Here is a 24,719-nt window from a genome sequence, read left to right on the forward strand (position 1 = left end):
CCATTTTGAGGGAGGAAAACGCAGGCTCAGAAAAGACTGTGGTGTGTGATGTGTTTTTTGATGTGTGTGTTTATTTTAAAGTCTATTTGGAAATCATCTCTTCTCTTCTGGGCCTGTCTCTCCATCTGTTGATCTATCTATTCATCAGTGATGTACAGAGCGTTTACTCAGTGTCAGGCACCATTCTGGGTGCTTGGGGAGTAGCAGGGGAGAAAACAAGATCCCTGCCCTCATGAAGCCTACATTCTCATGGAAGGCGGGGCAGAGACGGGAAGAAGCAATGAACAGAATACACAAGCCATGCAGAATGTTACAAGGTGGTATGTACAAGGGAAATGAAAAAGTAAAAGTAAAAGAAAGGGAGGGTTCAGGAGAGGCGGGCACAGTTGTAGCGTTAAAAAGGGTGATCGGTGGGTGTTACTTCGGAGGGAAAGAAATGTTTTGGAACGAGATAGAGGTGGTGGTAGCACAACATTGTGAATGTTCTAGATTCCACTTAGTTGTTCATCTAAAACTGGTTAATTTCTTACTGTATTTATTTCACTTCAAATTATTTATAGAAAAAAAAGGACGGTCAGGGTCAACGTCACGGAGAAAGCGAGATCTGTGCAAAAACCTGAAGGAGGCGAAGGGGTTAACCCTGAAGATGTTTTCTCCCCAGGAGAGGAAAGAGGGTTCCAGGCAGATAAACTTAGGCAACCTCAGACCAGTGGGGCCAAATCCAGCCTGCTGTCTGCTTTGGTAATAAAGTTTGATTGGAATACAGCCCATTTGTTTACATATTTTCTGTGACCCAGAGACTCCATCTGGCCCTTACAGGAAATGTTCACTGACTCCTGAGCTGGAGCAGAGGGCCTCAATGGAAGGTGCCCGGGGTGTTTGAGGACTTGGAGGAGAGTGTGGTGGGAGTGAGGGAGCGAGCCAGGGAGTAGCGGCCAGTGAGGTCAGAAAGGGGACGGGTCCAAATCACGTAGCCACTGCCTGACTTCTCTGTGGCACCCTCTGACGAACCTTGGACAGATGCTGACATCATGCTGACGGAAAGTTGTGCGTGATACGTTGGGGGGAGTCGTGGTAGGACAGAGAGATGGCTGAACTTGGATTCAGAAGATCTGAGCTTGAGACCTCCTGTGTGTTCCTTGCTCTGTGTTCTTAGTTCTCTTATCTATAAAAGTCATGTGGCGGTATTGGTGATGGAGTGATGATGGTGGTGGTGATGGAGGTGGTGGGGATGGTGATGGGGGTGATGGTGATGGTGGGGATGGTGATGGTGGTGATGGTGATGATGGTGATGGTGGGGATGGTGATGGTGGTGATGGTGATGGTGGTGATGGTGATGGTGGGGATGGTGATGGTGGTGATGGTGATGGTGGTGATGGTGGGGATGGTGATGGTGGTGATGGTGATGGTGGTGATGGTGATGGTGGGGATGGTGATGGTGGTGATGGTGATGGTGGTGATGGTGGGGATGGTGATGATGGTGATGGTGGTGGCAGGGATGGTGGTAGTGGTGATGGTATTGTTAGTGGTGATCATGGTAGTGGGGAAGATGGTGGTGGTGATGGTGGGGGGGTGGCACTGGGGGGTGATGGTGGTGGGGAAGATGGTGATGGTGATGATGGTGATGGTGGGGATGGTGGTAGTGGTGATGGAGATGGTGGGGATGGTGATGGGGGTGATGGAGATGGTGGGGATGGTGATGGTGGGGATGGTGATGGGGGTGATGGAGATGGTGGGGATGGTGATGGTGGGGATGGTGATGGTGGTGATGGTGGTGGTGGTGATGGTGGTGGCAGGGATGGTGGTAGTGGTGATGGTATTGTTAGTGGTGATCATGGTAGTGGGGAAGATGGTGGTGGTGATGGTGGGGGGGTGGCACTGGGGGGTGATGGTGGTGGGGGGATGGTGGTGGTGATGATGATGCTAGGGGGATGGTGGTGGGATGGTTGGTGCGGATGGTGGTGATGGTGACCTTGATGGTAGAAATGATGGTCACGGAGATGGTAGCAGGAATGGTGATGCTTGTGATGATGATGGCTACATTTAGTCAGCCCCTACTCTATGCTAAGGGCTTTGCACGCTTGGCACTAATTCTGAACCCAGCAAAACAAGTTGGGTAGCAGCAGTATCCTTTGCAGGAGAAACCACTGCGTGACGTAGCAAGACCACACAGATGGTGTGTCGCATGGCTCAGATAAGGGTGCAGTGGTTACCCACTGATACGGCAGGGAAGAGGCCTTGAGGCAGGGGGCAGGAGAGCTCCGGGTAAACAGCCCAGCTGTCACTCAAGCAGCCTTTGGTCAAGGTGGCCCAGTCTTAGGACTGCCCTCAGCAGCAAGGTTTCCTAGGAGGGACGGTCCCCTAGCCCCTGTGCCCTGCAGCCTCCTTGCTCTTGGGCTCAGCATGCTGGAGAGGGGCCATGTCTCCCTGTCCCCATGGCGACCACTTACCAGGCCTGGTGTTGGTTTTGGTTTTCCTAATTTGAGGTTGCGGGATCCTTCTGGTTGTGGCGTAGTTTGTCTGCTCTGGAAACCCGACTGTGGTGAGGCCACGAGGGGGGCCCAGAGGTGCTGGGATCTGCCCACAGGCCACAGGCCCCACAGGCCCGGTGCGGCCCCCCATGCTTCACACCACTTCAACACTGCACTTCCTTTTGAGAGCAGAGTGGAGGTTTCAGGTTCTCGTGGCTGACAGCAATGGCCCTGAAACGTTTTGGGGTCAGGATAGCGGTGACTCTTTGCCTCCCCACGTCCTCCAGGCCTGGGGTGTGCTAATGCCCTACTCCCATGTGCCCACCATGGTTTTTGTTTGCCTTCGTGGCGGGGGGTCCCCTTGAACAACGGGAGCCCCCAACTAAGCAGCTGAGTTCAGCTCCCAGGCAGGTTAATGGGGCCTGGAAAGGCCTTCGGGCCCTCCCCATCTCCTCTGTCTCCTCGTTTTACTGACTTGGGCAGGTTGCTCCCTGGTCTGACTGCACCTGCCCTGGACTGGCAACCTTTTGAACAGAGCCTGGGCTTCATCCTGGTTTCTGGGCCTATCCCTGAGGTCTCTGAAGTGCTAAGCAGGGTCAGCATCTACTGTGTGGTGAAGTTGGTGGTTTTGTCAGGCTGTGGGAAGCAGGCAGCCTTGGGCGGGGAGAGACTCAGTGCCTCCCACCTTCTTCCCTCGCTGGCCCACCCTGGGGTTCCCATGCCAGTAGGAAGGCACCGAACACACTTGAAGACTACGTGATGCTTCCTGCCCTGAGGTACCGTGGACTCGGCCCAGCATGAGTGGCACAGCTCCCATCTCAGGGCATTCTGGGCCACGGGGGCCTTTGGCAGCCCCTCACGTGCTGTTTTCCTCTAAACGTTTCAATCAGCGGGTAGTTATGGGGGCATCTCCACCTAGCTCCACCCCATCCTGACCTCCCAGCTCAAGCACTTTGGGACAGTGTGGTCATGGAGGAACTGAGGGCAGGAGTCATTTTGATATAGAGGCATCTAGAAACGTCACAGAGGAGGGTGCCCCGAGGCACAGACCACGCTGGTGCTGCAGACCCAACGGGGTCCTGTAATTGGAATCTTGCCTTGTTCGGGGCTGGATGAGGAGAGACTGAACCAGTGAGATGCCGCACACCTACCTCAACAGCTTCAGCTGCGGTGCCCCACGGGTGGTGGCAAAGGTGGCAGAGCCCGGGGGGAGGGGACAGAAATACCAGTGACGGGGAGGGCAGGGGTTGGAAGCAACTACCTCAGCAGAAAAGCGGGCCTCCTCCGCTTGGCCTGTGGCCTCTGAGAACACTGCCAGCCTCCCTGTGGTGATATTTTCTGGAAAGCCAGCCTGCTGGCCATGCTTTGGAAACCGACTCCTGAAAGCTCACCTGGGTAGAAGGGAGTTGAACAGATTCTTCAGCCCCACAGACGTCACAGGCAAAACTGTAACACTACCTTCCACTCGACTGGCCAGGCGTGGGTGAGTCATCAGCCTCTTGCGGCTGGGAACACAGGGAGAAATCCTTCCCACGTACAGTCACCAGGATACCTGAGAACTTCCCAGACCTTGATCAAAGTGCTCTGAGAGAGAGAGAGCGCCTCCAGTTTTCATGCCTCCCTCACCCCACGAGTATCGTAAAGACCTGCTTTACAACAGCATTTGGATTTCTGACGAGGTTGGTCCCTTGCATTAGCATAATGCTGACCTTTCTGAGCCTCGTGGCCCCCAGCCACCCACAGGCCATGGAGGGAGGGAGGGCCTTGAGGCAGCAGGGGGAAGGGGCCCTAGTGGGAATCCTGGGGCTGCTGCAGTCTGTGCCCCTTCCCCCCACATCCTGTGCCTTCGACCCGCAGCACCCCAAACTGTTCTAGAAGTGAAAGTGGTTGTTTCTGTGGTCTTGCTCGTGCTACCTCTGGTGATGTCTGGCCCTGTCATGGGGGCTCCTGCTCTTGAACGTGTGAGCCCGAGCCCAGGGAGGCCGGCTGCCTGCTTGCTCGGCCTGCTTTCTCACCCCAGGCCCCCCATCTGCAAAGACCAGACCTGATTGGATTGTGTAGAGTCTGGGCTGGCCCATGACTTGTGACCTGGAAAGAAAAGATGAGTTGGCCAGTCAGATTTGTTACTTGGGCCTTCTCAGGCCCGACCATACTGGCTACAAATTCAGGAACTCTCTTACCCCCTCAGGTTTGATAATTCACTGGAATGACTCACAGAACTCAGAGCACTTTACTTGCAATTTTATCAGCGCTAAAGGACACAGAGCCAAACCAGCAAAAGAGAGAGATGCATAGGGCTTGTGAGGGATGCGTTACCTTTCCGGCAGCAGCTAGCAAATTCGCCTGAGCCCCGTGCCCAGAGTTTTTATTGGGGTTTCATTACTTAGGCATGACTGATTGAATCGCTGGCCACGTGGCTGAGCTCAATCTCCAGCCCCCATCTCTCCTCGCAGGTCAGGATATTATCACTGGGTTCAGAACCTACCCAATCCTATGGTTGGTCATTCTGGCATGGCCAGCCCCATCTTGAGCCATCTTGTTAGCATAAACTCAGGTACGTTTGGGGGGGGAGCCACCATGAATAAAAACAACACTCTGTCACATGGTAAATTCCAAGGACTTGGAGGTTACCTCCCAGGAACCGGGGACAAAGACCAGTCAAATTCCTCGTTGTATACCAGCGGCCAACTGGGCCTGGGCAGAGGGGTGAGTGAGCCTGGTATGGTCTGCAGAGGGGTACGTGGTGGCATGGGGGGCAGACACCTCAGCGCCAGCTTCTCTATGTCTCCATGGCCTTCTGACTCCCACAAACCCAGCTGCTCTTAGCTGCCTTTCCTTGGATTCTTAGAGGCCTCCATGATCCTGGTAACAATCCCCTTCTTTGCAGGTCAACTCAAATGAGTCTCTCTTACTGCTAACCTTGGCTAGAACTGTACTCACCAACACTGTTTTTCGATTTGAGCTCTGTGGGAAAACATCCTTCCTCCTCAGGGCCCACACAATGTATCAGGTCCTCTGTGGACCCTGGCAGGCCCATCTCCATAGATGGTTCTCTCCTCTCTGGGATCTGTAGAACAATCAAGGTCCAGAGGCCATCAATGCAGAGACACCCAGTAGAGGAAGTGTGCACTCCTTGTACAGGAGGGGTTTGAGGGCAGTCCTGCCCAGCCTGTTAGGGAGCCAGGCCAGGGCCTGGGGGCATGAAGTGGGGTTCCCTGAGGCTGGCTTCCCAACCTGGACCCTTATAAGCCAGCACTGAGCATGTTGGAAATAGGAGGGCTCTTTTTTTTTTTTTTTAAGATTTTATTTATTTATTTGACAGAGAGAGACAGTGAGAGAGTTCGGAACACAAGCAGGCAGAGGGAGAGGGAGAAGCAAGCTCCCTTTGAGCAGGGAGCCCGATGCGGGGCTTGATCCCAGGACCCTGGGACCATGACCTGAGCTGAAGGCAGCCACTTAACGTCTGAGCCACCCAGGCGCCCTAGGAGGGCTCTTATGCAGTTTGCCCCTCACTCTGGCTGGTGGCCTGGTAAGTGGCTGACGCCGTCAAGCATCCGTGTGAGAAGAAGCTCAAGTCAGGCAGGTGCTTGTCAGTCAGATCCCAGGATCACTGAATTTGGGGGCTGGGAGGAACATTTTTGGTGGTTTGTCCCAATCCTGCTGTGTTTCTTTTAATCCTTTTTAGAAGTAGGCAGGGCAGAAATCACCGATCAGAGAGAGGGAATTTCCCAGAGAGAGTGGTTCCATCTTCCCATTTCTCGTGTGATGTTCAGGAACTTTCTCTTACTTTAGGGCAGTGGTTCTCAAGCTTGAATGAGCATCAGAATCGCCTGGAAGGCTCATTAATACACAGGTGGCTGGGTGCCACTCCCAGAGTTTCTGAGTCAATACAGCTACAGTTAGGCCTGAGAATCTGCATTTCTAACACGTTACCCAGTGAAGCTGATGCTGCTGATCCAAGGACCACACTGACCCTCTGATTCAAGGGTGTGAAGGAAGGTCTTCCCAACAAATGCATGGAGGCTTCCTCAGCTTCCCCCAAGGCCACTTTCCTCTGATCAGCTGCTCATTTGTCAGCAGCGAAGAAAGAACTTTAGACTAAGAGTCCAACACCAGGGTCCTCGGTCAGGTTGTGACGCGGCCGCTTGAGTGATTTGAGGCAAGTTTCTTGCCCCTCTGAGACTGTTTTCCCATCGGCAAAATGGGTTCAGGAATAGGACCTCCTCATGGACTTGATGTGAGAATTAATTGCGATGATGTCCTCACCGATTGTCCCTGGACCCTCGGAGTACAGGAAGGGTCGTGTTTCTTTAATTTCCAGATCAAATATATCATACCATAAGGTTAATGAGAATCCCAGGGTCAATTGTTTGGGAAAGGGCTGTCCCCCTTCCTTCCGAGGGTGGAAAGAGAAGGCCCAGGGCTCGAAGGAGTCCAGCCAACAACTTTGCAGTCCTGCTGACCATCGGGGTCTCTGCTGTTGCTGGTTTTGTCAGCCCCAGCAGCTGGGGTGGCCAGTTCCCAGGCCTCCTTTGGAGGAGGGGCCTCTGCTGGTAGCCCCACTCCTCCGTGCCACAGGGCCACGATCCCTGGGGGGCTGGAGGTTCCTTCGTGCTCAGAGGCCCTCATCACTGGGATCCATGGAGCCTGCGCCCTTGTAGAGCTCAGCACCACCCCCCCAGCGCTGTCCCCCACAGTAGGCGTGGGTCTGCCTCGCTCTGCTCCCTCTGGTTCCCTCTGCCCTCAGAGCACGAAACCCTCCCTCGAGCCCAGTACAAGCAGCAAGAATGACAGTAAGCCAGTTTCTTCCCCCACAGTGACCACTTTCTCATGGCAGCTTTTTTGGAGCGATCCTTTTATTCTTCCCTGGGGGCATCTACGGGAGCAAAAGGAATGCCAGTTAGTTTACGAGCGCTTGGCCCGTGCTGAAGAAATGGTAGCTACCTCTTACTTTGCCTTTTGTGCCCACACTCTAGTCCCTGCTAGGACTTGCCGTCCTGCCAGAGGAGCCCCCACTCCTCTCGGCTACTCTCCCTTCTTCTGCCCGCCACCCCCTTATCACACTTGCCTTAGCCCTCCTGGGGTGCACCTGTAAGAGGCCATTGTTGGCGGCCCAGGGGGACCCTGGGGGCGGGAGGAAGGAGAAATGATTTGCTAAACAATTTCATTCTGGAAACTGCCCCCTCCTTCTTACGGGGCCACCTGGGGGTGAGGCCCCAAGTCAGGGAACGCTCCTATCTTCCTGTTGCCCACCTTTCTCCGGGTTTTGCCCTGGACTCTTTCCCATTCCAGGAGCAAGACCTGCCATCTTGATCCCTTGGTGCCTTTCTTCAGAGTGGTGAGCTGGCAGAGTTCAGCCAGTGTCCCCAACATCTTGGCCTCTTCCCTCCTCGGGTGGGACCCCTTCTTGTCTAGCCCCCCAGCCCGTGTGGCTGCCATCCCCTCCCTGGCTGGAGCCGCCCCTCCTCCATGGAGCCCCCCGCCTACCAGGTCACACTCCGAGCAGTCTTGCTCATCTCTGCTCTTTGAAGCCTGGAACGAGCTGGATGTTCCTGAGGGCAGGGACCATGTCCAGTTCACTGACTCGTTTCCAGCCCATGAAAGATAAACTGTGGGCAGCAGTGGGTCAGATGGTGAAGCAAATAAAACCCAAAGCTGCTCAAGACAAGAAATGGCTGTGAGTCAGTGCAGGGGGGCTCATTCACTCCTCATTAATTCCTCTCCCTGAGCCTCTGGCTTCTCATCTGTGAAATGGGGCTAATGCCACCTTAATGAGCCCCAAACAGCACCCAGTTCAGTGCTGACCTCAGGCGGCTGGGGGTGGGGTAGGGTGGGGTGGGGTGGAGGTTGTCATTGATTCCGGCAAACATTTGTTTACCCAGTCAGTCAGCCTAACTTAAAATGAGAGCTTGTGATTAACCGGGCAAGTTGTGTGAGCTGCCCCACCCTCTGGAGGGACATTGAAAAGGTCTGGGTGGAGCTGGGCGTGGGCTGTGGGCTTGGCAAGGGAGCTCTGACTCTCCAGGGCAGCCCTGGAAGGGGCATTGGCGGGGGGCTTGAGGAAGGAGCAAGGCTCCAGCAGGTGGAGGGATCAGGAACTTCTGCGGGGTCACGGGATGGGGGAGGGGGGAGAGGATGATGCATACAGAGGTCCGAGGGATGACACTTGCGTCTGCTTGGCAAATGCTGTTTGAGCATCTACAGTGGGCCAGGAGAGAGCAACAGAGAGCACGGAAACCCAGGTCCCTGCCACCATGGTCTTCCCTCGAGCAGGGAGACTGAGGCTAGGCAAGTAAAGCACTAAATAGGAAGCTGTGGGGTACTGATGAGAGCTGGGGCCGGTGCTGGGAATCTGGTAGTGACTTCACACGTACAGGTTGGGCACGTCAGTGAAAATGGGCCGAATGTTTTGGAAGAATGGATCAGTGAATCTGTCAGCTGACGAGAGTGTGCGAGAGAGAGAGAGAGAGAGAGAGAGAGAGAGAGAGAGAGACTGCCCAGCAGCCCAGGGCCTCCCAAACACTGTTCAGTGGCAGTTGTGAAGGCAGAGAATGGGGCCCACTTCAGCTACCCAGGTGAGAGAAGGCCCTCCAGGATGGCCACACAGTGCTCAGGGCAGTGTTGAACCTGGATGCCGGCATTAAGACTTGAAGCGTGGAGGGGAAACGCTCACATTGGGTAGGCAGAAGATGATCCTGCCAGAGGGATCAATGAGTGCAAAGGCCCTGAGAGCAATGGCAGGGAGGAAATAAAGCTTGGGGGGACGGTGACCATGGTGAAGGGCTTGGCCAAGGAGAATGGGTGACCAGTGGTGGAGGGGCAGGCCTGGGAACTGGCCACCCCAGCTGCTGGGGCCTCCATCAGTGGTGGAGAGGTGTTGCCTCTAGCCCCCCTATAGGCCTGACACCCCTCCCAAGCGGGGAGGTGGGCCTGGGGCAGTGGAGGCCACAGGGCAGGGACACACAAGGAACTTCAGCAGCAGGGTGGTCGCCCTCACTGCCTCAGGGTCCTGAGAAACAATCACATCCGGTTGAAATAATAAACAGTATCAGATACACCATCTGCTAACCCAGCAGCACACTTAAGAGCCAGATATCTGGAAGTGGAGACCTCTTCGAGGCGAGTTTTGGTTATGGTGAAGACAGGAGACTTTGCTCCAGCCTGTGTGAGTTACGGAGGGGCAGGGTTTATGTCATGAGACTTTTTAAGGAACTGGAGGCCAGGTGAGTGGGGAGGCCATTCAGGATCCCTGCGGCCATTTAGGGGGACACCCTGCTGAGAGCGTCCCTGTATTAGTTTTCTGTCACCACAGTAACACGTACCACGACCCCAGTGGATGAAAGGAACACAAATTATTGAGTTACAGAAGTCGGATGTGGGTCTCACTGGGTTAAAACTAGGGTGTTGGCAGGACTCCGTTCTTTCTGGAGGCTCTCAAGGAGAATCTGTTTTCTTGCCTTTTCTGGTTTCTAGAGGCTGCCTGCTTTCTCATGGCCCCTTCCATCTTCAAAGACAGCAGTGGCTGGCCTTTCTCACCCAGCATCACTCTAAACTGACTCTTCTGCTCCCTCTTGTAAGGACCCTAATGCTTACATTAGGACCACCGAGACCATCTGGGATAATGTTCCTGCTGTTATCCTTACTTCCCTCTGCAGTATTCATTCCCCTCTGTCATGTATCCACATATCCACAGGCGTCAGAGAGTAGGACATGGACACTTTGGGGGGCTTTATTCTGTCTACCCCAGTCCCTGCCCTGTTCCGGGGGCTGAGGAGGTAAGGAATAGGAGGCAAGGAGCCCCATGTGGGTTGGGAAGTCTGCCTTCTTGCCCTGGGGCAGCCCCCTGGGTGGCTGTGTGAGACCCTCTCCCTTCCTTCCTAACTCCAACTTCAACAACACATTGCCCCATTACTAACGTCTCCCCCAAACCCTGCACTTCTGAGGGGTCAAAATGCTTGTTAAATAGAGCAGTGTTTCTCCTCCTCAGCACTATTGACATTTTGGATCAGATTGCTCTGTGTTGTCGGGGCCTGTCCCATGCATTGTGCAGTGTGTAACCACATCCCTGGCCTGTGCCTACTCATGGCCAGTAGCACCCCCAGCCCAGCTGTGACAACCAAAAATCTCTCTAGACATTGCCAAATGGCCCCCAGAGGACAAATCGCCTGGGTTGAGAACCACTGAAATAAAGTCTTTAATGTCTGTCTTCCTTGCTAGATTAGAAGCCCCCAAATGGCGACACCCTGTGTCTCTTGCCTGCCATTGTGTCCCCAGCACCTGCATAGAGCTTGGCATTTAGTAGATGCTCAACATATATTGGTTGAGTGAATTAATGAGTCTGTGTTAATTTTCCTAATGGATAAATTAATCCATAAAAAGTATGCACGCACACACACACACACACACGTGTGTACATGTGTAAAGTAGACCCCTAATTTCCATAGATTGGCCACCTGAGAATCACCTGGGGAGCCTTTTCAAAAGTCACATCCCTGGGTTTTGATTGCAGACAGTTGGGGTACAGCCTGGTAGTCCATATTGTCAAGAAGGTTTCATTAGTTCCATAGAAAGATAGAACTACTGTGTGATCCAGCGATTCCCCTCCTGGGCATAGACCCAAAAGAATTGAAAGCAGGGACTCAGATATTCATAGCAGCATCGATCACAAAAGTCAAGCGGTGGGAACCACCCAAGTGTTCATCCAGAGATGAATGGATAAACCAAACGTGGTACCTACACACAGTGGAATATTATTTTGTCTTAAAAATGGAATGAAATCTGACAGATGCTGCCATAAGAATGAACCTTGAGGACATTATGTAAGTGTAATAATCATACATATTGTATGATTTTGCTTATTGGAGGTCCCTACAGTAGTGAAATTCATGGAGACAGCAAGTAGAGTGTTGGCTGGCAGGAGATGGGGGAAAAGGGAGTTAGCGTTTGCTAGGTGCAGAATTCCAGTTTGGGGTGATGAAAAAGTTCTGGAGGTGGATGGTGGTGATGGTTATACAACAAGATGAATATACTCAATGCACTGGACTGTATACCTAATAATGGGTAATATGGTAAATTTCATGTTGTGTATGTTTTATCTTAACACACACACACACACACACACACACACACACACACACACACACGTGCTTTCTTCTAGCCAGATCTGGGAGTGAATAGTGTGGGAATGGGAGGGGACAAGGACTTCGATGGGTTCTGATGGCCACTCTTGACCTCCCAGCCTGGTGGAGGCTGAGACGGTAGCATCTGAATTGCTGATGTCTCTAGAGGGCAGCCCTTTTCTGGGGGGGTGCGCATTTCAATCCCTCTGGAGGCCAGGCAGGCTGCCTGCATGGAGGCCCCGTGGCCTGTCCATGAGAGTGGCTGCTCCCTATCTCCAGCCAGTTCTTGCCACGTGGGATGCCTGGTTATGGAGAAAAGTCTGAAATCTGGATTTGCATGGCAAGTCTCCTCGTGGTTTCAGATCTTGACACCTAGTTCAGTGAACAAGCAAACAAGCCACGTGTGGGTCAAGCATAACAAGTCCCCAGGCGTCTGGGGTGGCTTCTTTTCTCAGAGCTTGTAGGCTGGGGCCCCATCTAGAGAGATCCCCATTCCTGCTCCTCTTACTCAACACTCCATCACTTCTGTGGCCGGACACCATTTTTTTTTTTTTTTTTTTTGAGAATTTCCCTGGCTTTTGAAGCACCCCAAAGGAAAGTCTACACACAGAAGGGTGAGGGTGCAGGCCTAGGGTCTGGATTCCACTCAAGTTGGGGTCTTGGCTCTGCCATTAATGAGCCATTAAAGGCCACTTTCTTCTTTCTTCCATGCCTCGGTTTCCTTATCTGTCAAGGGGGAATAGTCATAGTTCTGCCTTGTAGACTTACAGTGAGGGCTCCAGAGAGTGCACGTGAGTGGCTTGGCCCGGGGAAGGGCCCGGGGAAGAGCTCTGCTGTGTGTGCCCATGTGTGTTGACCCCAGCTAGAGGAAAGAGCCCATGAGTCTAGTCAGACAGGCCATCAGCTGGCGAGTTGCTCAACTTTGGACATTTGTTTTTTCATCTGTGACGTTGGTCCAGTGATCTCTTCCTCAAAGAGTCATTCTGAAGATTAAACAAGGTAATGTTCCAATCTTACCTGGCCACAGCAAGTGTCCAGTGCACACTCGTTCTGCCCCTTGGAGTCTGAGGCCTTTGCCTTCTGCAGAGATTGGAAAGGAAGGAAGACAGGATGAGCAGAGAGCAGAGAAAGGACCCCCCCACCCCAGCTCCCTCTCCTACTTCCCAGCCCCCGGGGTGGGGGGTCCTGGTCCTGGCCTCAGAAGCTAACCCAACTCACTGATGGGGAACCCGGCCTCAGCTGCCCAGGGCAGCCGGGTTGACAGTGAGGAATCCTCACTCATGGAGACCAGCTCCCTGCCAGCCCCGGGGCACACACTGGGCCAAGGTGGGTACAAGCTAAGCTCCTCCTGCATCCCTTGGTTTGCTGGTTGGAGAGAGGGGCCCAGGCCTGCTCTGGGAGGGTTAGAGACTGGAGGCACTGCACACCCACCCAGAGCAGGGAGCAGGCCCAGGGTGCCCAAGCTCTGTCCCAGATCCCACTTCTCTAACTGGGCCCCAGACCCCACAGGGGTTGAGGTGTTGACTGTGTGAAGGAAAGTAAAAGGCCCTTAATATCCCAAGATACTGAGGGGTCTAAAGGGCTATGTGACCTTTAGCAAGATGGTATCTGAGGCCACTCTGGGGGTGGGGGGTGGGTGATGGCATCTCAGTCCCTTGAGAGTCCTGGCACGACACAGAGGGGCCTCCGGGTCTGAGGCCCAAGCACTGGTGGGCTCAGGGACACGGGCGAGAGTTGGCGCTTCCCCTTGCTGTTTGCACACCTGAGCGTTCTGCCATCTGTCCACTGTCCCATGGGGAAGGAGTAGCGTGGGTGATGGGAATGCCCCGTGTGTATACCTTATTCAGCTCTGTGTGTTCACTGCATAGTCATCATGTGTGTGGGGTCAGCATGTGTGCATCTTCATTGCACGTGTGTTCATCATGTGTGCCAGTGCATTACATATGCATGTCCCTAGTGTGTGCATGCTCATCATACGTGCACACTGGGGAGGACGTGAGGCAGGATGGGGCCCTTCTGGAGTCCTTCCAGCCTTGAGAATGCAGCCTCTTGTGGCCGTGGGGTTTGTAAGGAGGGGGAAGAAGGGGGTACAGGAGCCGAGTGGAAATTGAAGTCCCTGCTCCCGGCATCTGGCCTCCAGTTGGGGAAGGGGACTCTCCACAGAAAACAAGAGGACCAAAAGAGGCAATGAGGGGGCTGCAGTCCACTCACTTGTGGATCCATTCTGTGAGGATTTCCTGAGCCCGAAGGCAATATGAAGTCCAGCCGACCTGGCCCCTGCCATGGGAAGGCTGGGGTCTAGTCTGGGCCCAGAGGCTGGGCACCCAGCAGGTCTGAACAGCGGTGGGAGATGTCGACAAAGAACAGGGCACCGGATGTGGGCTCAGGCCTGGCTGACTGGAGGGGCTCGTCTGCTCCTGCTGGTGGAGGGGCCCAGGCCCGACTGTGCGGGGAGAACACACACGCTTGATGCTGGCCAGCAGGGGGGGTGTGTGTGCTTGCTGGGGTCTGGGGTGTGTCACTGACTTGACCTTGAGCCCCCTGGCTGTCTCCCAGCCCTGGAAGCTGGTGGACAGACTCACTGGGATGGGAACCAGGCTCTGGAGCCTTGGACAAGACCAACATCAGCCCAACATCTTTTCCCCCCATTTCTGCAGGGGGTGGAGGAAAGCGCAAGGGGAAAAGCAAGAAGTGGAAGGAAATCCTGAAGTTTCCTCACATTAGCCAGTGTGAAGACCTCCGAAGGACCATAGGTAAGCTGTCCTCTGCCTGGAGGGGGTGCGGGGAAGGGGCTGGGAGAGGAGCGAGGAGCCCGTTGACCAACAAACTGTTTATACAGTGAGTCAAATACGAACCCGTTAATGCAGCAGAGTGATTCCAGATAGGAGCTCCAGGCTGACATCCTTGCTAATTGACATAAAGATGAAACTAACAGGGGCGCCTGCGTGGCTCAGCTGGCTAAGCGTCCGACTCTTGATTTCGTCTCAGGCTGTGATCTCAGGGTTGTGGTGGGTTCAAGCCCCGAGTTGGGCTCTGCGCTAGGCATGGAGCCTGCTTAGGATTCTTTCTCTCCCTCTCCCTTTCCCCTTCCCCCCAACCCCCCCCCAAAATAGGAAACTAACAGTCATTGAATATTTGGTGTGTGCTGGGCAGGAGTATCTCCCAATTACCCTTGGAGGCAAGTACTGGGTTTTTTTCCTCCATCTTTCAGATTTGAGGATCTGTAAGTGGCCCGAAGTTGCACAGCTTGTGGGAGGGTGGTGGAGGTGGGCCAGGCCTGGCACTGAGCACCCCTCACAGCTCTTACCCTTCTTGCCCGGAGCCTGTGGGCTCTGCCCTCAGCAAGCAGGCTTTGGGAGCTGAGAGTGGGGTGAATGTCTGGGTTTCCTTTCCTCTTGCTGAGGATGCTGATGCTCATGGAGGGGCCACCCTGTTCAGTGGGACAGCCCAGTCCTCTTTATTGGGTACCCACTCAGCCAAGCACCTCCCACAGCAGAGGGGCCTTGTTTCTCATGGGTCCGGCACAGCCAAATTCACCAATTGAGAACACAGCGCTCCCAGGGAGGGGGTGGACATGATGAGGCTCCTCCATACTGGTGGGGGCCCTGGCCCTTCTCTCCTGTGAGCTCTTTATACGCCCCTTGCCATATGAAGGCTTCTTATCTGTTCCTGACTATTGGAGGGCATGGACGTGTTAACCACTTCTTAGTACACCGAGATCCGTTGAGCACTGGACATAGGGTGGCCTTGTCACCCAGAACTCTGTGGGCCTAGCTGCCCTTGGGACTTCTGCCTGGGGCTGTGGGTGAACTGCCCGATGCCTGCCATGAAATGTGAGGCCACTCACGATCACTTAGGTTTTCTGAATGGCTTTTCTAGGTGGCCTGGCCTCCACCAGTTCCCCAGGCCAGGCAGGACTTACATGGCATCCTAAGCCTGCTCAGTCCTGGCCGCTTGAGCCACCCTCCAGATTCTTCTGCTTTGCTGTGATAGCAGGTGACAACTGTTTGCTCTGTGTGCCCCACATGCCCGCCATGGAGCTCCCTTAATTAGTGTTTATGAAATGAAAGGAAGCCACCTGCACCCCATGAAGGCAGATGTGAGCAGGTGAAGCAGGTAGGGTGCTAAAGCATGGGGAAATGTCCTCAAGATCCACCGTCCACCTTAACAACTCAGATCAGGTCCCCCACCGTGTTCTTGGTGCGAGTGGAGCTGGCCTAAGGGATCAGGGTCAATGGATTCAGAGAGACTTGGGTTCAGATCCCACCTGACGAGTCACTTAATCTTAGTGACCTTCCATTTCCTCAGGTGAAAGAAGTGATCATGAACCCAGTCAAATGAGACCATGTGTGTAAATGGGGCTTCACTGGAGCCCTCCTCAGGAGCCCAGGACACCCTTCCCTTAGCACTCCAGCTTTCTTTCTGGAATGCCCAATAGCCTCCACTCTGCTGGGCCCTTCCCGTGCTGGGCGTGCTGCAGTCACCCTTGATGCTGGGGACACCTGGGGCAGGGTGGGAGAGAAGATGGGCACCATCTCCTGGGCCTGGGAGCATTTTGCCAAGCTAAAGTCCAGGTGGCTTTCAGAGAGAAGGGAGGAAGAGCCTCTCTGGAGTCTGGCCATTATTTCCCTGGGCCATTTTATTCTTCATGCTAACTTAAACTTGGAGAGGGGTGCCTGGGTGGCTCAGTCGTTAAGCGTCTGCCTTCGGCTCAGGTCATGGTCCCAGGGTCCTGGGATTGAGCCCCGCATCGGGCTCCCTGCTCAGCGGGGAGCCTGCTTCTCCCTCTCCCACTCCCCCTGCTTGTGTTCCCTCTCTCGCTGCGTCTCTTCTCTGTCAAATAAATAAAATCTTAAAAAAAAAAAAACTTGGAGAGAATAGGGCCTAGGGATGGGGACCTCAGTTACCATGTTGTCGTACACCCTGGGGAGACAAGCCCTCTCTGGTCCAGGGTGAGCAAGTTCACTGGAGACCAGAATGCCTGTTCTGGGTCCTGAGCCCGGTTTTCCTCAGCGGGCCCAGGGAATGGCTCCCACTCATGCTTACAGCCAAAGAATTGATGCAAGAGGCTTTTCTGGGGTGCTGATTTGGAGGAGAGAGCTTGAAATAGGAGGAAAGACCCCCCGCACTGAAGTGGGGAGCTGTGCAGAGAGGTGGGGTAATTGTGGGAGAGCCAGCTTGCTTGGGAGGAGCCTTGCCCATGAAGCTTGTTCTTGGGAAGCTGTTTGCCTCTCTGCCTTTGGGTAGACTGCCCACAGGTGGTGATACCAGGCATGACCTGGGGGCACCGTCAGGCCCCACAACTACTTCCTCAGAGAATTTGACTTAGGCCCCTGGTAAGGATCTTTCAGAGCACACCGTCCTCTTCTGTGGGAGCACCCTGCCTCAGCTGTTCTGGTCACCCCAAGTGCGAAAGGCTCTTCAGGAAGGATCTTTTCAATTCGCCACTGTGTAGCTGGTGCCTGAAGGTGCACAACAGAGGTTGGGTGGATGAATGAGCAAAGAATGAAGGGGCGTGAGTAGCACTGAATTTATACAGTGTTTCCAATAAATGGAAGAGTATTGAAAGCCCTGTAAGGGCTTTCCTGTAACTGCCAGACAGGTTAAAGAAATTGGGAGTATTCTGCTGTATTTGATTCATGTGTTTCTTAAAAATATAAAACATAGGGGCATCTGGGTGTCTCAGTCAGTTAAGCGTCTGCCTTCAGCTCAGGTCATGATCTCAGGGTCCTGGGATTGAGCCCCGAGTTAGGCTCCCTGCTGAGCAGGGAGCCTCCTTCTCCCTCTGCCTCTGTGTGCTCGCTTGCTCTCTCTCTCAAATAAATAAATAAATCTTAAAAAAAATATATAAAACATAATATGAAATGTAGGATTTCAGTTCCAGACATGATGGAGTAGACGCACTGTCCCCTACCCTCCCACCAAGGACAGGCAAAAGCTCTGGGCATTATGTATGAAACAAAGAGAGGAAAGTTGTGAAAAGTGGAGAGATGAAGGCAGACTGGCTGGGGACCCGGGAATGTGAGGAATGACATGCTAGCAAGCTCCTGGGTTCTCTTTTCTGCCTCCCTTATTCCCAGGGACCGGGTGCTGGAGAGACTCACAATCCAGAAATGCCAATGGGTACAGATAAAAACGAACCCCCTCCCAAGAAAAACAAAACCCAGCCTGTTCTTTCTAACCAGAGCCCTGGGAAAGGGGCTCCGAGCTGAACAGGCAGCGGTTGGAAACAGCGGTCACTCTTCCACGCTGGTCCTCACCAGCGACGTGGGTGCCTCTGTTTCCCTTTCTGCTGCTCAGTTAACCTGGTTCCAAAGACCAAGTGCATGCTTCCTCTCTGTTTCTCTCTGACTGTTCTGATCCTTCGAGGTGACCCAGCCCTGCCCCTTCCGGCCCCCTCCTTCCAAAGCCAGACCCTCCACATCCCACACTGCATCCCTGTCCCTCCACGAGGCTCGCAGGCATTGCCGAGAAGTACCACAAATGTCCCTCAGCTCCCAGTTGGCCTGGCCCCGCTCTCACTTTCTGTTTGGGGCATCTGGGAGCATAGGATTCAGCTCTCACCTTGTCTTGGTCTGAGGACCCCACCCCATGGGCCCCATCCCCATCTGTCCCTGTATGTCCATAAACAGGCCTCTTGGCAGGGCCCACTCCCCGGGGAGGGTGGGAGAAACGTGCGTGCCGGTGTGTGAAAATGGATTCTTCTGTTCTCCTGGAGGGCATTGAAAAGACTCTGTGTGTGCGAGAGCAGTGCGAAGAGAGGCCCGGGGAAAACAGGAAGGCAGCCGTAAACGGCGGGGCTGCTGCTCGTGGCAGTGGGTCCCGGTGCCTGAGCCTCCCTGAGCGGTCACGGCCCGCCCCCCTGGTGTTTGCCTGGCCTCTGCTGGGGTCCTGCTGGAAGACTTTTCTAAAATAAAAATCTCATTTCTTTTCTAGACGAATATACAAACCAAAAAGGGGCAAATGCCGCATTTATTTTTCTTGTGGACACATGAGCTCACTTTCTGAAGCTCTTTGGGAGGATGCCCTGTGGGGGGTGGGGTTCGGGCCAAGGGACAGGGTTCCTCTGGACCCAGAGGTTAGCGTGAGGTGGGGTGGTGGGCAGGCTCCTGATCAGAGGGAAGAGCACGAGGACCCGGGGACGCTGCCCCCTCCAGACGGCCCAGGACAGTGGTCAGGGAAGGCCACACCCTCTCCTGCCCTTGACATTGCCCCACACAACCACAGGCCCTGCACCCAGGGGGCATTTGAAACACGGAAACCGTAGCCCTCGAAACCCGTTGAAACGGCAGCTCTCTGTCCCGCCCGGAATAAAAGTCAAACTCCTTACCGTGGCTTGTGAGCCCCTGGGCTATTGGGCGAAGCCTAGGGACCCCTTCTCAGAACAAGGCTCTTCCTTATTTCTAAAACAAAATTCATGGGGTTATAAGGGAAGCCAGTTCTCTTCAGATTCAGTTCTTAGATACTTTTCAAATTTATGATATTGGAATATGTGTGCTTTTCTGTTAAGACTTTAAATAATAACGGCCAACCGCTGGTCTCATGGCTACTGTAACTTTGCATTTGTGATGAGCATTAGTGCTATTTGCAGATGTCTGCAACAGTGGTGTTATGGACGAGCAGTTTCTGTCGTCGACCAGTCCTGGGCACCCCTAACGTCACCGTCGGTTGTTGTTGACGTTCGAGACTGGAGAAGTGCTGGTTTTCAGGTAGAGGTTGGTGAAAAGAGAGATGACGTTTTTCTCCATCCAAGTCTGCGGACCCCCGAGATCCTACCCGTGGGCTCCTTGGCAGTGCCCTTCCCACCCTGCCCTACATGAGCCGGCCCTCGCCTTTGTTTACAGTCACTCCCTCCTGCCCCATGCGCAAACCGCACTGGTCACCTTTCTGTTCTCCAAATGCCCCACGTGTGTTTCCAGCCTGGAGCCTTTGCTCCTGCTCTTCCCTCCACCTGGAACGCTCTTCCCTACATATTTCCAGGGAGCCGTTAGGTCTCAGCTCAGATAGAAGCCTTTGCAACCAGCTTCTAGAAAGGAGCCCCACTCTCCCTCTACTTGCTGCCCCTCACATGGTGCAATTTCTTAATGTTCTTTGCCCATAACTACATCTGAAATCATCTTTTGTTTAGTCTTTAATTGTGTATTTTCTGTCCCCCAGTGGGACTGGGCGCCCCATGACAGTAATGACTGGGTCTTGTCTGGTTCACCACCAGAACAGTGCCCGGCACACAGTAGGGGCTCACTAAATATTGGGTGAATCAAGGAGCGAATGAAGTGTGTGCAATATTGGAAGTCAAGGCTCTTTTGAAAAGATGTGTGACATGTGCATACCGGACCCAAATTTAATCTAAATAGCATTCTCCACTGAAAGTACTAGAAGTTTGGACTTAGGAAGCACCTACTCTAGCACCCCTGCCCCAATCCTTACTGCGTAGATGAGGAAGCTTCATACCCTTATGAGACCAGGCCATGGTCTCACATCTACTCAGCGGGGGAGGCCAGCCACCGTGGCCCAGGCCCCTTTCCCCTGAGGCTGCAGTTTGACTAATCGTCACAGGGATGTGAGGTTTTCATAGAGTCCTCAACTCAAGGAACTCAAAGCGTCTTCTCCAACCATGCATTTTAGACCTGAGTAAATAGGCTCCAAGGTAGAAGTGACCTGCCCAGGACAGTCCAGGCCCCTGGCCCTGAGCTACAGCTTTCCACTGCTCAGCATCAGATTGACTCATAAGGGTATGACGTTTGGGGCATCAGCCTCCAGCCAGTATTCAAATCAGAGAGACCCGTTCGTCACCCAGAGGGAGAGACATTTCTGTTGGTCTTTTTCTGGGGTCTTTATTTTATCTCATGTGAATGGGTTGCATGTTCATTTGCTTATTCAATCAGTATTTACTGAGCACTTACTATGCACTACCCACTGGGGAGACAGACCTGGTTCCTCCTCTCCTGGAGCTTACTCACAGCTTTGCCCAGGAGACTGATGGAAATGAAGAGGTGATAACAAATCGAGAGAGTTGCACGATGGAGGAATAGGATGTTAAGCTGGAGAAGAATTGAGAGTCTCTTCCCATCAGGAACATTCCTGGAGGAGGTGCCATCACTCTGAGCCTCCAAGGGCATCTCTTTGTGTGAGATCCCTGAAGACGTGGATCATGTCCTTTCTATCTTGAGGTCTCCATGGCTGGCATAATGACTGGATGGATAAAGTGGCTGTGAATGGACGTTGTCCCCCTACCCAACCCAGAAACCAGCTCTGTGATTGTCAGCAACGACTATTAAGACAGAGATTCCTTCTCACACACACCTGCTTCCAGTGTGAGCCCAGACATGAGTAACTTGACTTCAGACAGTCCTGGTAGACGGTAGAGCACAGGAGGAGGAAGGGATTCTCTCATGTCTCTTCCAAGCAACATCAAATAATGACATTATTAGTTAATAAGCTAATTGTTCTCAAGATAATTAGAGAGCCCAAATCAAAGAAGTTCTCAGAACATCCAAAACGGAGAAGGCTGGAACGTCATTGTGAGGATAAAAGGTTGTTGAGGTCTACAGCTATTCCTCAGGGACGCAGAAAGTTCTGTTGGGCAAAAGTGTGGCATTCTTATTTATTTAGTTCAGGCTCATTGCGTACTTTATTCTTTCATTAAAAAAATAAAAAAGTATGAGGGGCTTGAGTGAAAGAGTTGATTATTCCACTGTTTGGCACTATTTCTGGAGGAACTGTCCAAAAGCCATATAATAAATCAAGGCCCCCTCCCCACCCTCTGGCGGGACTGACGTTCACGAGGAGGCCGTTCGCAGAAAGTAGCTGCTGTGGTCTCACAGACGGATGGGGGACATTTGGTTCGCCTTGTGGGACAGCCTCTTGCCAAAGCCTTAACTCTTTCCAGGAGCAGAAGCTCTAGGTTGTAGGGGGTTCTTAGAAGAAAATTTAGATTCTTAACTTAAAATAAAAAAACCAAAAACAAACCAACAACAAAAACCCCCAAACACCGTAATAGCAGGAAGATTGCCTTGGACTGCCTAGTGCTTGATTATTCACCCAACACTGCTCATGGTCTTGAACCAAGAAATCAGCCTGCAGATACTTGTGGAGCCCCTCATATGGGCTCGGCATTGTCGTAGGCACAAGAACTGTACCACTGGCCGCAGGAGCAAGGCAGCCTCGTGAAGGGCCCTCCCTCCTTGACGCTGTGGTCAGTGGTGGCTCTGTCACCCTCCAGCGTGGGACACTAAGCAAGTTGCTTAATTTCCCTGGGCTGCAGTTTGGTTGTCTGGAAAATGGAAGCACTGATCCCGGTGCCGTGGAACTGTTGTTAGGGCCAGCAGAGTGCCCAGCACAGGCCACTGTTTCATTGTCATTGTCATCGTCGTCCTCTGCATGTGCTGTGGTGTGCGGGCAAAGGCGAGGACCCTTTGGGAGGGCTTTAGAGTTTCCCAAAGAGGCAGAATTGACTACAAATGATGAATGGGGCTGACATCACATGGGTCCCGTCCCCAGGGACCCCTGCCTTGGGGTCATCTGATCCTACCTTTCCTTGAGCCCCTGTCTCCAGACTCCTTTTCCTGGAGGCCTACCCTGATTTCCGGCAGCCCTCAGCTGCTCTTTCTTGCCTCGGCCCCACAGCACACCTTGGGAAGCCCATAGTGTCTCACCCTGCCCTGACCCCTGGCCTGCTGGGTCTCTTTGAAAGGACATGTGGGTGTTCTGGAAGGTTACACCCCAGAGTCCTAACAATAGTTACCCCAGGGGAAGGCATGGAGGTCAGAGGGGACATCAGCTTTACCTGTAAGGTGGTTTTTTTTTAAAAAGGAGAATGCGTTGGCATGTCATTTGTGTACTTAAAAGTTGAACGAATACTGAATCCCCCAGCTGATTCCACAGTGGGGCAGTGGGGACAGTGACACCATTTCCTTCTTTCCTTGTCGACTTTGTGTCCCCTAATGAGTCTGTGGGCTCCGGGAGGATGGTCAGAGCCTCCCCCTCTCTGCAGATCTGCAGGACTGTGGCTGAGAGGCTCCTGCTCTGTACTGCTTGGGTGTCGGCAGGCAGGAACCAGCCCATAGTCGTCGGCAGGTGGGTTCCAGGGCCTCTGTCCTGCGAGGGGAAGCCCAGGCCCAGATCAGCCCAGTAGGACCCCGGACCCTGTTCCTGGAGTCCAGCCTCCTCCTGGGCTGCTCAGCTCTGCGCTGCGACCGGCAGTGACCTCTTAATCCAACCTCTGGTGGTCGGCCTGCACACCGCTGGTGCTCGTGAGTGTTTTCTTTCTTCCTCTTCCTGTGTGGAATGGGATGCTCTGGGTCTCCGCTCCCCAGGAATGCAACAGGGACTGGCCCTCCCTGCAAACAGCCTCCCTTTCTCTGCGCGCCTCCTCAGGGGCAGCTGGTTCCCCTCCCCCACCCCAGGGACATAGAAGGGTCTGGAAAGGAATCTGGGCTCCTGGGCTGGGTCCCACCCCACCTGAGGCCTGTGTGACCCAGTCCCCTTCAGGTCTGCTGGCCCATGAGCTCTTGACTTAATCGTCAGGGAGACCAAGTCTTTCTGCAGACGTCATTCCCGTCCTTGGGGTGATAAGGGCGCGTCACGTCTGTCGTTCTGCCACTTACCATGCTCCGATAAGGCACAGCATCTGCTCGTCCTTGGAGGGCAAGATAAATTTAGATGTGGCGGATTTAGAACATCAGGTGACCCGTTTGCAGCTTAGCTCTCAGGAGGGAGAGGGCAGCCTGGCTTGTCTACCCACTGTGTTCCTGGTATTAGTCTCACCTCTCCACCAAGACCAGCCACCTCTTGAAGCCGAGGGGTCAGGTCCTCTTGGGTGCATGGGTGCATGCGAGATGCTCAGTGATCCTAGCTGGTGGGTTTCGAGTTTGGAGAGTCTTAGACTAGGGTACCAATGAAGGTTTTACAGATGATCTGGAATTGTTTTCAAAAGCTGCTCTGCAGGGAGGGGGTGCTGGATCCAGAGCAGGCTTCTAACTGATCAGGGTTTCTTTTTACCTTTTATGTTTGAGCCTCTTTGTAAGATTTTATTCCAGGATTAAAACCAAGTTTGAAACCCACTGCTCTAGGCCAGGCCTCCCATTTTCCAGATAAGTAAACTGAGTCCCAGAGAGACAAGTGACTTGCCAAGTTCTCCCTGTGACCTGACTCCATGGCAGGCTTTCCCTTGCTGTCTTGGTTGGCATTCACTGCCATAGCAGTGGAGGGCTGCATCTGGGATCTGGGATCAAGCCTCTCTCCTAGCTTCGGGTGGTTGCTGGCAATCTTCGGCTTTCCTCAGTTTATAGAAGCATCACTTTGATCTCTGCCTTCTCCAAGTATGTGTTTGCGTGTCCATCTTTCCCCTTTTTATAAGAACACCAGTCATACTGGATTAGGGTCCACCCTAATGACCTCATTTTAACTCGATTACCTCTGTAAAGACCCTATTTCCAAATAAGGTCAAATTCCAAAGTACTAGAGGTTAGGACTCCACCACATCTTTTCTGGGGAATACAATTCAACCCCTAATACCCATATTCTTACATGGTCTGTGGAGATCAAGTTCAAGGGGCCAGAGGATCCCAGTTCCCACCAGGTCCGAGGGTCTACTGACCCTGGCAGGCCCAGACTGACCACTTCCCCACAGGCCACAGGACTGTCTAGAGAGGATCAAAGGCTTTCAGAACCATGGACATGGTACTTTTTAATTCCCTCTTTATTCTTGTTGCTGTTATTGTTCAAGTGATCCTAACTGGTAAATTACTTTGCTTAAAAACACAGAGAAAATTTTTAAGGACAGATCACCCATAATTTTACCACTCAGCTGTAGTCACAGTCAACACTTTCATGTAATTCCTTCTAGCATTTTCCCCCACGCACATACCTACGGGTTTCTTTTCCCCTTACCCTTTTTTTTTTTTGGTAAAGATTTTATTTATTTATTTGAGAGAGAGAGAGAGACACAGCGAGAGAGGGAACACAAGCAGGGGGAGTGGGAGAGGGAGAAGCAGGCTCCCCGCTGAGCAGGGAGCCCGATGAGGGGCTCGATCCCAGGACCCTGGGACCATGACCTGAGCCAAAGGCTTAAACGACTGAGCCACCCAGGCACCCGCCCTTACCTTTTTTTCTTAATGTAATTTCAAAA

At 53.2% G+C, this 24,719-nt stretch overlaps 1 protein-coding gene across 9 annotated transcripts in view; it reads left to right on the top strand.

Annotated features, from left to right (window-relative positions):
- GRK5 (G protein-coupled receptor kinase 5) overlaps positions 1–24,719 on the top strand; it is a 207,499-nt gene that overhangs the window by 82,973 nt on the left and 99,807 nt on the right. For 8 of the 9 annotated variants that reach the window (XR_003518608.1, XR_003518609.1, XM_027587046.1 and 5 more), the window contains exon 2: positions 14,248–14,343. The exons of the other annotated variant lie outside the window; for it this stretch is intronic. Coding sequence is in view for 6 of the 8 variants with exons in the window: in XM_027587046.1 (XP_027442847.1) it covers positions 14,248–14,343 (96 nt within the window). In the remaining 2 variants the exon portion in view is untranslated. The remainder of the gene's footprint in view (positions 1–14,247; positions 14,344–24,719) is intronic. 9 annotated transcript variants of the gene reach the window in all.

Source organism: Zalophus californianus, chromosome 15, assembly GCF_009762305.2.
Source record: "Zalophus californianus isolate mZalCal1 chromosome 15, mZalCal1.pri.v2, whole genome shotgun sequence".
Taxonomy (NCBI): Eukaryota; Metazoa; Chordata; class Mammalia; order Carnivora; family Otariidae; genus Zalophus; species Zalophus californianus.